This window comes from Neomonachus schauinslandi, chromosome 15, assembly GCF_002201575.2.
Source record: "Neomonachus schauinslandi chromosome 15, ASM220157v2, whole genome shotgun sequence".
NCBI classification, from domain to species: Eukaryota; Metazoa; Chordata; class Mammalia; order Carnivora; family Phocidae; genus Neomonachus; species Neomonachus schauinslandi.
In genome coordinates, this window is record NC_058417.1 from 44,883,918 (window position 1) to 44,898,012 (window position 14,095).

The 14,095-nt window shown below is 55.4% G+C and overlaps 1 protein-coding gene across 1 annotated transcript; it reads left to right on the forward strand.

Moving 5' to 3' along the window:
• Window positions 1-940: 940 nt before the first annotated feature.
• On the forward strand, window positions 941-12,036 carry LOC110570363 (angiotensin-converting enzyme-like protein Ace3). The gene is made up of 15 exons (XM_021678373.1): window positions 941-1,040; window positions 1,139-1,275; window positions 1,684-1,842; window positions 2,114-2,201; window positions 2,398-2,541; window positions 3,317-3,508; window positions 3,624-3,721; window positions 3,828-4,000; window positions 4,310-4,533; window positions 4,659-4,803; window positions 6,683-6,781; window positions 7,241-7,363; window positions 10,920-11,104; window positions 11,642-11,795; window positions 11,826-12,036. Exons 1-15 carry the CDS (start codon window positions 941-943, stop codon window positions 12,034-12,036), a joined length of 2,232 nt encoding a protein of 743 aa, XP_021534048.1.
• The last annotated feature ends 2,059 nt before the right edge of the window (window positions 12,037-14,095 follow it).

The window sequence follows — 14,095 nt, forward strand, 5'->3', positions numbered from 1 at the left end:
CTCATGTGAAGAGGTGAAGCATCTGGGAGGATGTGGGTGCACCTGGACCAAGCAGGGAGAGTGAAAGGAACACACAGTGGAGGGCATGTGAGTGTGGAGGAAAGTGAATCTGAGGAAGAAATCCCAAGGTGGGATAGATGAGCTCATCTCCCCCAGACTAAGTGTGTCAGGCTAGTGGGGAGTCACCAAGCCTAGCAGAGAGCTGGGGTCCTGCCAGCTGGTGTTCAAACCAGGCTCGGGTACTCAGGGACATGCATCTTGAATGGAAGGTGCCAGCCACACATTCCCCGCAGCCCTCACAGCCCTCTACCTCCTGTGCTTCCTCCTGACTGCAAACTCATAGTGTCCGGCTATCCCTGGGGAAACAGATATAAGGACAAGGGGAAGGGAGGAAGGGTCCTGCATTGCCCTAGGAATGATTACACATCTCATAAGAGAGAAGGAGGCCAAAAATGAGAACATAAGAGGTCAAGTCAGAAGAACAGGGAGAGACACCTGTGCTTCCAGATTTCAGAGACCCAGAGATGTCACTTCCATACATCTATCCATCCACTCATCCATTCATCCATCATCCTACCCACCTTTTCTCAGAGGTGATGCCAGCCTGTGGAGGGCAAGGGTCTCATCAATCCCTGGCCAAGGTCCAAGGGTGATTCCAATGCCAAGGAAAAGTGACCAAGTAGACCAGAATAAGCTTTGGCCTAAAAATCAAGAGCCCTGGTTCTCTTCTTGGCTCTGCCACTAACTAGCTGTGTGAACCAGGTCATGTGGCTTGACCTCAGTCTCCTCACCTGTAAAATGGGAACAGTTGGACCAGAAGATGGGTGGGGGTTTTCCAGTTCTCACATTCCATGGCTAACCCTTCAGGCCCTGATGTCACAATATGGAGCTGGACAGCCATTGGTCCATAGCCTCACCCAGCTCTGCTGTTCTCTTGGCCATGGGCACAAGATGGACTTGCCATGGACCTTCTCTATTTGTCCTCTTCTGTTATGGGCAGCTTTTGCCACGGCTCAGGACCGAGGGTGATCAGAGCTTAGGTGGGGCTGGGACCTGAAGGAACCTGGGACCAGACAAGGGGACCAGTCAGGGGCAGGCCCCTCCCAGGACAGCATGATGCCCACCTCCTTCTCCGCAGACAAGTTCTACAATGAGACCGTGGCAAAGGCGTTCCTGCAGTTTTATGAGCATACCGCCCACGTTGTGTGGAACCAGTTCATGGAGGCCACGTGGAACTACGTCACCAACATCACCAAGAAAAATCGGGAGGAGATGGTGTGGTACCTCCTCAACTTCAGCCCCTTCTCCCCTTGCTCTTCTCCGGGATCTGGTCGGGGGGTGGGAGGAAATGGGGGAACCATATCTTCTGCCCCTGTCCAGAGCTAGAGGAAGGAGGGAATCCCCAAAGTACATGTCAAAGCAGGCTGCAAGCTCCGGGCCTCTTGCTGGCCCCAGAAGCAGTCTGGGCAAGAATCTCTTGTTTCTTTCCCCTTGTAAATATTACCTCCTTGCTTTTAAAGACCCAGGCTCCTTCCCTTCTCCCTCTTAGCAAATTTCCAGGGATTGTGAACCCTTAAAGTAGGTTTTGGGAGGAGGTTGGAAGGACTGTGACCCTGGAGTTCAATGTGGGGCCCTTCCTCCCTCCCTAACTTCCCATGATAAGTATGGTGACCCTCATTCCAGCTGCACAAGGACTCAGAGAGGTCCCAGCACATGCTGTACTTTGGCACCCGGGCCCGCCTGTTTAAGACCTCCAGGTTCCACGATGCGGCCGTGAAGCGCATGCTGAGTAAGCTGCAGAACATAGACAAGGCGGCCCTGCCCCAGGACGAGCTCCGGGAGGTGATGGACGGAACCCCCAGGTCTCCAGGCACATGCTCCCCACCCCAGGGGTGGGTGGGCTGGTTGGGGCGGGCGCTGGGGGGAAGCCAGGCTGCCTGGGCCGGAGGGAGGTTGGCGGGCAGGGCTAGAGCTTCCTCTGGGGGGAGGAGAGAAACAAAGGCTGGTGGGAAGATGCCTCAGACAGGCCTGCCCCTCCCAGCTGGTGGGGCTCATGCTGGGGGTGGGCGCAAGGGCGCAGGCCTGCTCTAGGTGACACCTGCCCCCCCCCCAGTACAACAAGCTTCTGGCCTACATGGAGACGACATACAGCATGGCCCAGGTGTGCCTGAATGAGGGACCCTGCCTGCCCCTGGAGCCTGGTGAGCACCCAAGCCCTGCCCCCATCCCACCCCAGAGTCTCCAGCATCAGCCCCTTCCACAAGCTGACCCCCGATTACCATTGTCCTCCCTGCCCCAACTGCACCCACTTGTTGGGGGAGGAGGGTCTGCAGGTGAGGGCAGGAGGCAGGCAGGAGTGGGGGGGGGCCCCACCTTGGCTCCTTTTCCTGGGCATAGACCTCCAAGAAGTCATGGCCACCTCCCGGGACCAGAAGGAGCTGCTGTGGGCCTGGCAGGGCTGGCGGGACGCTGTGGGTCGTCAGCTTCGCATCACCTTTGAGCGCTACGTGCAGCTCAGCAACAAGGCTGCAAAGCTCAACGGTGAGGCCCCCACCCCCCTCCCGGGCCAGCCCAGTCTGTGCAGATGGCCCAGGGCACAGGCCGCAGTGGGGAGGGCAAAGCAGAGTCTGCAGAGGGTAAGGGCAGTAGTAGGACCTGGAGATGGGGCCCCGAGCCCTGCGGCTGGGGGAAGCAAAGGTGTTTCATTCACCATTGGTCTACAGACATTGCTTGAGCACCTACTGTGTGCCAGGCCCTGGAGAGTTTCTAAGGATTTGTAGGTGAAAAGACAGAGAAGGTGTCCACCCTTCTAGGTAGGGCCTACGGTCTGGGGGACAGACAAGACTCATGCAAACACACATCTCTGGACAAGTGCCGAGAGAGAAGGGGAAGGGGAGGCCTCGAGACACTTCCCCAAGGCCTGAAAGAAGGCAAGCAAGAAGTGAAAGGGCGTCCCAGGCCCTGCGATGGGAGGAGCCAGTGTTTGGGAGGATCTGAAAGGAGCCAGGGTGGTCGGAGGGCTTGGATGGGTGGGGCTCGAGGTGGGTGTGAGCACCAGGGCCTCATCCGGGTCCTAGCCAACCAGGCACGGTGAGGAGCACGGAGTGTGTACTTTGCCAAGTGCTTTTCCACCCCCGATCTCATCCAATCTGAACAGTGACCTTGGGAGGCACATTTCCCATTTGGCAGATGAAGACCCTGAGGAACAGGGAGGTCAAGTGGCTTCCCCAGAAAGTGCCTGGGTCTCCTGCCTGCCAGGCCAGGGCGGAAGGAAGGGTGGGTGGTGAGTGCTTCTGAGCCCCCTCTCCTGTCCTAGGTTACAAAGACATGGGGGCCTTGTGGCGGTCCAAGTATGAGGCTGACTCGCTAGAACAGGATCTGGAGCAGCTTTACCAGGAGCTGCAGCCGCTCTACCTGAACCTGCACGCCTACGTGCGTCGGGCCCTGCACCGCCACTACGGGCCCGAGCTTATCGACCCAAGGGGGCCCATCCCTGCCCACCTGCTGGGTAAAGCCCTAGCTGGTAGCAGAGTGGGGTGGGCGGAGCAGGCCTCCAAGCGCGCACCCAGTAAAGGGAGGGACGCTCTCCAGCCTCCTCTGAGCCCCTGCATGCCCCCTTCCAGGGAACATGTGGGCTCAGTCCTGGGTCAACATCTTAGATCTGGTCCTGCCCTTCCCGAGGAAGCCCCCTGAGGATATCACGAAGATCATGAAAAGCCAGGTTAGTACCCGGCCCCCGTCTGCCCCCCCCCCCCCCGGTGCTGCACCCACCCCCCTCCCTGCCCCGGTCCCCGGGCAGGGCCCCACACACCCCCTCTTCCCCACAGCACTGGAAGCCCTCCAAAATGTTCGAAGAGGCGGACAAGTTCTTCACCTCCCTGGGGCTGCTTTCCACCCCTCCCGACTTCTGGAAAAAATCAATGATGGAAAGGCCAGCCGATGGGCGGGAGGTGGAGTGCCACGCCTCCGCCTGGGACTTTTACAACGGCAAGGACTTCAGGTCTCACCCTGCGCCAGCACCATCCTCCCGCCCCTCTCTCGCTCTTCTTCTCTTCGGTCCGCTCCCCCTCTGTCTGCCGGTCTTAGGAGGTGTGCAAGGAGGTGTGCGAGCAGGGCTGGAGCCAGGCAGCGGAGGGGGATGTGAGCTGGCAACATAGGCAAGGGGGACCCGGAGTGAGAAGGGACAGCACCCAAGGCCCTGGTGGTCTCCAGCCCAACCACCCCAATCCCTCCATGGAGTCTGAATGCAGAGATCTCCCCTTCTCCCGGGGCCTCCCCATGCTCCTTGACCCCTGCCCTTTAACCCTAGGATAAAGAAGTGCACCGAGGTGACCATAGAAGACCTGCTCTCCATCTTCCACCAGATGGGCCATATCCAGTACTTCTTGCAGTACAAGAACCTCTCTGTGATCTTCCGCGCAGGCGCCAACCCAGCCTTTGAAGAGGCCGTGGGGTCGATGATCACCCTCTCGGCCTCCTCCCACAAGCACCTGCTCAACAGAGGCCTGCTCAGCCACCAGCACCAGGACTCAGGTGATGGGGACCAAGAGGACCGTAGCAGGGCAGCTGAGCCTGAGGCTGCCACCGGGGCTCTCTGGGCAAGGCTAAAGGGAGGGAGAGCCGGGGGCCACCTCCTGACTGCCCCCCCCCTTCCCTAGAGGAGGAGGTCAATTTCCTGATGGGCATTGCCCTGGAGAAGATCGCCTTCATCCCCTTCGCCTACCTGATGGACCTGTTTCGCTGGAAGGTCTTTGATGGCACCATCCGGAAGGACACCTACAACCAGGAGTGGTGGAACCTCAGGTGGGGAGAGGATGACTGCCCTGGGCTCTCTGCCCCCTCCACCCCTGGTGGGCTGGGCTTTCCGGTCAGCCTTAAGGGCACTGCCCCTCGCCATAGGATGCTGCTGCCTCTCCTGGGAGGGCAGAGTTAGGTGTGCCCATGCTGGTGACCTGGCAGCCATGGTGGGGGGGACCCTGGGATAGTACTGGCTGTTTGCTATCCTCAGATAAAAGCATCCCTGCTAAAGTGGACCCCTACTAAAGGGGATCAGCCTCACACTGAATCTGGGACCAGCACTGAGCTGACCTCTTAACCTCTCTAGGGACCCTGGCAGTGGCCCTGCCTGCTCCTGGGTAGCTGGGAAGCGCACACAAGGGTGCACCTGGGCTCCTCCAAGAACAAAACATTGACCACTGAGCCGGCCCCCCTGCTCCTCCTCTCTCTTCCGGTTCCCACCAGTGGGGCTAGCGGAAGGGTGTTTGGTGGCCTGAGCTCTTTCCCTTCCGTGGAAAGAGTCCGCATGGGAGAGAGGCAAGCCCACTGCCCCTTTTCCTGCCGCCCCAACACACACGCATGACTGCCTCTGGTTTAGCATCCTTAGGCATGTCCAAGGTCAGAACTGGCTGCCGAAGGAGCCCGCCAGCAGTCAGGCAGCACCACTCTTGGGTGAGGGGTGTCCATGGTGCATCTCCTCACCGACCACTGGCTGTCTGATGGGATAATGAATGCCCATGGCCAGGGCGCTCCATCTCCACCAGGCCTCAGACTGACCTGCTCTAGTCTGCTAGCCACAGCATGGTCTGGGGTGACCATGAAGGGGCTGCCTGCTCTGCACAAGGCCCTTATGGTCTTTGAACCTGTGCAACATCTCATGGTCATTCACAGGAGAAGAATGTGTGACCAGCCCACGGTCACATGGCAACTGAGGGTGGCAAAGCTGGGTGCTCCTCTCTTCGTCCACTCACCCTCCTACCCCCACCCCAAATTCAGGCCCCAGCATTACTGGTGAGGTTGGCAGGGCCTTGACCTTGTACTCCTCCAAGGGCAACCCCCACCAGCCCTCTAGTGTACCTGCAGGGGCCCTTTCCCTCCCTGGGTCAACTGCACCCACCACCACCAATGGTGGAAACCAGGGGCGAAGGGAGAGAGGTGGCAAGTTCCTGGGCCTGAACAAGGAAGCCTGGGAGAGCCACCACCCGACTGTCTGTCGACCCCAGAGAATGGTTCAGAGGCGACCAGTGGGCCAATAGTCAATCAATGAGAACTTTTCATAGACTTTGTCTCTTCCCCAAAGATGGATCATTTTACCCCCATCTTGCAGACAGCGTTTTGCAACAGGGCTCAGTGACAATTAGTAACTTTCCCACAGTCACACAGTGCAGAGGGTTAATGGGATCTGAAAGTTAACGGGAGCTGCCAATGACTAGTTCTGTGACCTCCCACCAGTTCCCTGACCTCTAAACTTTGGTCTCCTCATCTGTAAACTGGGAATAATAACAGCACCATGCCACAGAGATGCTATTCTGTTTTCTTCTTGGCACTTCTTGCCAGATGAAACGACCTTGTGGATTGGTCTCTAACCATCTCCATCATTAAGATTATAAGCAAGACCTTGCTTAGCCCATTCCCTCCCAAGTCCCCAGAACCATGACGGTGTCAAATGAGTCTGTGTGAAGAGCTTAGCACGGTTCTTCCACAGAGGAAGTCAGTGTTAACTACTGTTACTATTTGATTCTGATTCCCAATCCCACGTGTTCTCAACTCATTTATTTAATCTATAAAAATGCATTAAGTGTCCTGTGTCTGCCAAGTCCACTTTTGGTAGCTATGCAAGTGCTTCCAGGGGAAAAGGTTTTGAGACCCCAGCTAGGTGGTACCAGCCCCCTGCTCTCCCTGGCAGGTTGAAGTACCAGGGCCTGTGCCCCCCCGTCCCTCGGACAGAGGAAGACTTTGACCCCGGCGCCAAGTTCCACATCTCTGCCGGCATGCCCTATATACGGTAACGGTCTGGGCCCTGCCAGCAGAAGCAATTCTGGGAGTTGGGGGTTGGGGGATAATGGGAACCAGGCTGAGGATTCCCAGGAAGGCCCTAGATCCAAATGTTCCCCCAGATCTCCTCTGTTGGGTCGCACAGCCTCCAGAGGGCCCCACCCTAGGATAATTTGGGCTTTTAGATCAGACCCTGTGCGGGGGGCAGAGCTGTTGGGAATATTCTAAAGCATCTGTACTGTCCCCAAGAGGAGGGCAGAAAAGAAGAAGGTAAGGGTTGGTTCAGAAGGCTAAGAAGGAGAGCCCCTGGCTGAGGCAGGACCTTGCCGAAGGAGCCTCCGCCCAGGAAGACTGGGCCCTGGCAGAGCCCTCGGGCCCCTGCCCATCAGAGCTGCCAGGCCCCACATGGCTCTGGACTTTCCGCCCCTGGCACCAGCTCCCCAGCCTGCCCTCCCGCTCCTCTACCCAGGTACTTCATCAGCCTCGTGCTCCAGTTCCAGTTCCACGAAGCTTTGTGCAAGGCCTCGGGTCACGTGGGCCCACTGCACCAGTGTGACATCTCTAACTCCAAGACGGCTGGCAAGCTCCTGGAGTGAGTGCTCTCCTCCCTCATCTGTTCTCAGCTTCCCTGCCCCTTGCTGGATGCCTGCCCCCGGCCCCCTCTCCTCACCAGGCCATGCTAGGCACCCCGAGCAGGCCTCATTGACCTTAGAGTTTAGTGGAAGTTCTTCCTTGTGTCAGACTGCAGTCTCTCCTACAATAATCGAAGCCCATTTCCTTGTGTGTAGCCCCTCGTGGTCAGAGAGACTATCTAGCCTCTCCTGCTCTCTCTCTCTCTCTCTCTCACACACACACACATTCTCATATCCACACACTCGCACACAAACTTGCACACACTCACTACTACACCCTCCCTCACACACACACACACACACACAAACACACACACACGCCAATAAATCAAACTGTCCCAGATGGGAAGTCACTGCTGGAGTCGGGCCTCAGCCCCCAGACTTCCATCCGAATCCCTTCATCCTTCCCTCCCAAGGTGCTCGCCTAGCCTCGGCAGCATTTGCTGCACCCTTGGGCGCACACTGCTCTTCCCACCTCTGTTTGGGGTGCCCGGATGCAGCTCCCAGGCCGATGCAGGTTGCTTTCATATCAACCTTTGGAATGCTCTGGTCAGCATGTGGTCCACTTTGACTCCCTAACCCCCAATCTTTTTTCCTGCACTTGGTCCCCAGCTATCCTTTTCATTCCTGCCTCCGCGGAGGTGGTTTTGTCCTGAAGCAAATGTGGAGGGGTGGGAGGCTGACCCGATGGTGGGGAGCATTTGCTATTAGAGGCCGGGCTTTCTAAGGAGCGCTCTTACAAGGTCTCACATGAGCAGCTCATAACTTGCAAAGTGGATATCATTAGCCACATTTCATAAATAATGAAACTAAAGCTAAGAGAGATAATATGGTTGCCCATCACTGATCTAGCAAGTGGCAAAATCGGACTTTGAGTCCCAAACTGACTCCAGAGCACATTCTTATTCACACTGTTGCTTCCACCAATCAAGGGATACAGGGCTGGTGAGGTTAGACCTGGGTCGGCAGGCTCCAAGATCAGTGCTCCAACCACTGGGATGCAGAGCCCACCCACTGACATGGTCTTTTCCCCACCAATTTTCAACCCCTTTCAGTGGGTCCATTTCCCAATTGGTCAAGGTCATCTTGAGTTTTATTCCTGTCTCCCAGAGGATTAACATAGCCACATAATTTAGTATCCTCTGCGAATTTAATAAGCATATGTGTGATTCCACCACGGATTTTGTCAGTAACCACCAGGCCAGATGGGGTTGCAAGACTGATCCCCTGGCTTTGCTCCCAGGGAGGGCTGCACCTTGCATGCCGATTATCAACCTAGTCTGTTTGCTTTTCCATCTTTTCACACTACAAGGGTTTATGATAGCCAACTGCCCATGTTTGAGCTTTGCTGAATGTGTGGAACATAAGGGGCCTCTCTGCTCTCTGCATTCATGTCTCCGGCCTCCCATTATTTATTCATTCAGCAAACATTTACTTGTGCACGTGCCAATCAGCCTGCCCTGTGTCCAGCAGGGGGCAATGGGCCACAAGATAAATCAATAACCATAATACAAGAAAGGAGTTAGCGCAGTAGGAAAGGGCTTTGGTGAACATGCAGAGAGGAAGAGGTCATGCCGGGGACCAGTAGGGGATCTCTGTCCCCAAGAGCAGAAGTGCAAGAAATGGCAGACATCTGTTTTCTATACATCAACTCACTTTTAACTCTGAGCCTTCACCACTTGATTGGTGGGACATTTGACCTCGGTCATTCGCACCACCCCCTGTCCTACCACCACCCCCAGGGCACACAAGGCTCCCAGGATCTGACTCGGCACCAAAGCACCTGCCAGTCAACACAGGTCATTGCTCACCCATCCTCACATGTTGCCATCCAGACTCCTGGATGACAGGGAAGACCCCAAGTTCCAGGTTTAGGACTTTGAATGCTATCTTCTGGGCAGAGGGCAGAGGAGAGGGCTCTGAGAAAGGGGGATGTCCTGAGCTTTGGAGAAACGAGACAGAGCAGAGTGGAATATAGGTTGTATGTGTGGGGTGAGTGCTTGGAGAGGAGAAGGGGGAGGGCAAGATTCTTGGCTGCTCTTTTACCTAATATATCTTAGAATTTGACTCATCTTCCTATATGTCATTGCTCTGGGTTGGTTCTGCTGGGAATGGAGAGTTGAAGTGGATTTGGTCCAAGTTCCCAAAGCCCTTGGCTCATCCAGCCAGCCGTGGTAAGCCTGACCTTGTCCATGGGGCCCATTACAGCCGCCGTGGAGTTGAGGATTCTAGTTACCACCTTTGCAAGTCTCCAAGACCACGTTGGCTGTGGGCTGGGTTTGGGTCAAACCTCTTGTCCCTGAGCCTGAAGGACTATTTCTAAATGGGTAGACTCAGTGGTCAAAACGTTTCTCTCATCAGGTCCTTCCTTTCTCCAAGGACCCTGCATCTGATAAAATCCTCTTACCTAAAGTTAGTTGTGGGGTTTTGTTTTGTTTTTCTTTTAGCCTTCATGACTTTTCTCCTGCATTTCTCTTGGATCTTAACTACATTTTTCCCTAGCAGTTTCTGTCAAGGATCCACTAACCTTTAGTTTCCCCCTCATTCTTTCTCCGTCGTTTATGAAACGATGCATACAAGTGTGCGCATGCTACAAAGCCCTCCTTCACTACCATTATTAGCTTAATCTGCACCACAGTGAAAAGTGGGTATTAATGGGGCCCATTTTGCTGATGGAGAAACTGAGGCTAAGAGGAGTTGAGTTGGTTGCCTGAGGTTATACGGCCCATAAGTAGCACTGCTGCGTCTTGAACCTGAGTCCTGTTGGTCTAGACTCCACCGTCTGACTTGTGGGCCTCTAGAGCCCATCTCTCTCCTGGTCAGATGGGGACACAGGTTAAGAAGGATCAACGTATGCCCCCCACCGCCTCTGTGGGGGGGCCCAGTGGGGAGCAGCCCGGAGCCCTGGCTTCAGCACACTCTGTGCCCCCACCAAGCCTCAGGCTGGTCCCCCTGCCACCAAATACCGGGTGTGCTTGGTGACACCTGACATTAGTACAGTGCTGCAGGCAATACACAGCACATCCCACGCTCGCCATCTCCCTAATCCTCCCACACACTCCCCGTGAGAACAGAAAGGAGCGGCCCCTCCTCCTACTGACACAGAGCACCTCATGGGAAATAGCGTCTCAAGACTTGATGCCTGAGTCCAGGAGAATAATGATCATCACAGTGGCGGTAATAATAATCAGCCGCTAACATCTATCGTCCGTCTACTATGATCCCAGCATTGTGTCTATTTAATCATCATGCCAACCCTAGGAGGTAGTACTGTTATCTCCATTTTATGAATATGGACACTGAGACTCAGAGAGGTTAAGTCACTGGCCCAAAGCCCCACAGGATTCAAACCCAGGTCGGTCTTATTTCAGAGCTCGTGATTTTATCCACGGCGCTGAGCTCTATGGGAAGAGTCTGGTTAGCAAAGCCGTAGGGCCAGGGTGGGGCACACGGAGGGCTCCCAGCAGCACCAGCTGATGCTCCCACACAGCCTCACAGCTGTATCCACCCTCCCAGAGATATCCTAAAGCTGGGCTCAAGCAAGCCCTGGCCAGAAGTCCTGCAGAAGATAACTGGGCAGACTGAAGTGTCCACAAAGGCCCTCATGACCTACTTCAAACCCCTGCTGAACTGGCTGGTCACCGAGAACGTGCGGCAGGGGGAGATCCTGGGCTGGCCAGACTTCAGCTGTACCTTTGAAGGTTTGATCATCTGACCCTGGTGCTAGGTCTGGTACAGCCCCAAGCCCTACCCTAGCCTGCCCCAGGCCAGTCCCTACCCTAACCCAGCCTTAACCCCTAGCCTATCTATGACCTGGCTTGAACAAGCAACAGCCTTGTGGCTACATGACCCTGTCTGCACCTGATGCAGCCTTGGCCAAGACCACAGCCCACGGCCCAGCCACTGGCTCAGTTGCTTCCTTGCACACTGTTCAGCTAGAGGGCCAGGTTGGCATCTGAGCACAGGGTGGGGTTCTTTCCTCCTGACACCCTTGCATGGAGCCACCACTGGGCACCATGGGGACGTAGCCCTATCTAGACCCATATCCTCCTCCTCTCCCTTCTACTCCTCTTTCTCACCCTCCTTCCAGGGCAATGCCCTCACCTATGGCTTGGAAGGTAGGTGCCTGAGGCTGAGGGAGGAGGCCAGTGGCAGTCAGGTACTCTGATTTCCATGGGGCACCCTAGGGCTCCCTCTCTCCTTCTGCCTGCTCTACAAGACTCCCATATCTTCCACAGGAAAAGACACAGACAAAGTGACATTTCTGAGTCTGGAGCTGGACTCTGACCAGGCCAAATTTGGGCAGTGGGTGTTGCTGGCCCTCAGCTTGGTCATGTTCCTGGTAGCCCTACTGCTGGCCCACAGGTTGTACGCCCTGGAAAAAAGGTCACTGTCCCAGGACATCGATGCCCAGGACACCAGTTCACAGGACTCCAGTGCCCCTGAGACACAGCCCAAGGCCTACTTCCTGGGTGTAGCCATGGAGCCCCGCCTAGTTGCCAAAAAACAGTGGATCCTGCTGGGCCTCTGCCTCATCCTGATGCTGTGCTCAATCATCCTGACCATTCGGATTTTCACACAGCACTACAGGAAGCCTCCGTGGATGAGAGCTGAATGGTGGAGCTGGGACTAGACACCAGTACGACTGGTGAGGCTGGAGGGCAAGAGGAGGGTGGCCAAGGCAGAGAGGACTGGGGGGCTGGGGAGGGGACAGCTTGCATGCATAGTGTCCAGCTGCAATTGGGTGCAGCTGTGGCCGATCTGGGTACGTGGGGGTTTGTAACTGTGTGTCTGGAACTCATGTATGTGAAGCCATGTGTATAGCTACTGACTCTGTGTAATTCCATGAATGCCCTGAGTTCCAGACCAATCTCCCTCCCCTAGGGAGGGCTCAGGAACCATGGTTTTAGTGACCCAGTGACTGTGTCCCTCCAATCCAGCCCCCACCCCAATTCATGCCCCAAACTGTTCTTCACACAGCCTTGTTTTCTTCAGGAGTGCAACTGTGGGGCTGGGCCAGGACTGCAGTGCCCAAGAAACATCCTGTCTGGCTAGAAACAGGACACTGCTTCAGTCCCCTTACAAAATGTATTCAAGTAGAACTGGACATTCTGTACGAATCACTGGTGCCCAGTTCATGAACATTGTGCTCTGTATGCTATCCAGCACATCTTCCTGCTGATCCTCTGGCCTACCCTGTGTTGGGCTGCATAATCCAGCCCCCAAAGCTGCTTGTCAGTTGTGTGAGATGCAAGTATCCTCACAAACTACCCCATGGCCCTCCCTGCCCCAGTCCAGGCCCTCCCAAATGGAGACAGTGGGTAGCCTGGGCACCAAGCCAGGCTTGATTAATGATTGACTTCTTTAATATTTAAACAAAGCTCATCTCCAGCCACTCCGCTCTGGAGATGGCCTTGTTCAACACACACACCTGCTGCCTGGCCTGTTGCCCTGGGGATGGGGCACAAGGCAAACAGCACCTTTCCAGGCTCAGTGGGGGAAGGGCAAACGGGATGGAGAGAGCTGTAGGAGGGCATTTGGGAAATGAGTACTCTAGGAACAAGCTTGAGAAGAGAGAGAGAAGGCCTCTGCTCCTTCCCCTTCTAGCCCTTTCTTTCCAGCCCAGGTCTTCCCACCATGGGGATGCCACATCCAATATATGTAGGCTCACTGAGTTTGGACTGAGGCCCTGAGGCTGAAAATCAGTACCTGTCAGAGATTAGGGAGGTCTTGAGGCAAGTAACATCATAGCAGTAACCACAGAGATGGGGCACTAGGGCTAACGTTGAGTTGGTGGGAGGGCGGTCAAAAGATGGGACTGGCTCTGTCTAGATTAAGGCTCTGAACCTAGAAGTTAAGGGTTCAGGGGACAAGAGGGACTGGGCTTAGATCTCCATGGACCCTACCTCTGCCCCAGGTTTCAAGATGTCTCCTTGAGCTCTAGCTGAACCCAAGAAATTCCTGCTCTGACTGCAGGCTCCACAGCACTCTTGTTTGATGTGTCTGTCAGTGCTCTGACTTTGCTGTGCTGTAATGTCCTTGTTTGTCCCCATTACTAGCTGTTAGCTTTGTAAGGGCAGGACACCCATCATCAGGAGTGTGCTTCTGCATAATATCTTTAGCCAGCACAGGCCATAGAATATGGTGGAGACTTGTTGCCTGGCCTGTTGCCCTGTTTGAATGAGAAAGTGAATGAATGAGTATCCCACTGCCCAAGTCCCTCCTCAGAGCTCAGCATCCTGCTCTGAGCCCACGAGAAACAGCCCCACCTTTCCTCCACAGCCAGCCTGCACCCCCAAATAAGGGGCAGCCAGGACAACTCTGCCCCCTTAGGAGGCCACACTTGCAGCCGTCCCATTCCCCAGCCACAGTGGCCAACCAGGCCCCCATCAGGCATTGTGGCTCTGCGTGGTAAAGACATACCCAGCCCAGGACTCCAAGCCTCTCATCTGGACTCCAGCAAAAACCTCACTGAGCCTCCTTGTCCATCCTCTCTCCCTCATCCGCCATTGTAAAATTTCTTTCCCTCATCCGCCATTGTAAAATTTCTTTCCCTGGAATATTTCCTTCATGTCTAACTGCTTAAGAACTTGGTTGTCCATCAATTAAATCTAGATGTTCAAAATGGCATCTGAGGGTCTTTGTCAATTCCCTTTTTGTCCAAACCTCACCTCTCCCGTGCCCCAGCTCAG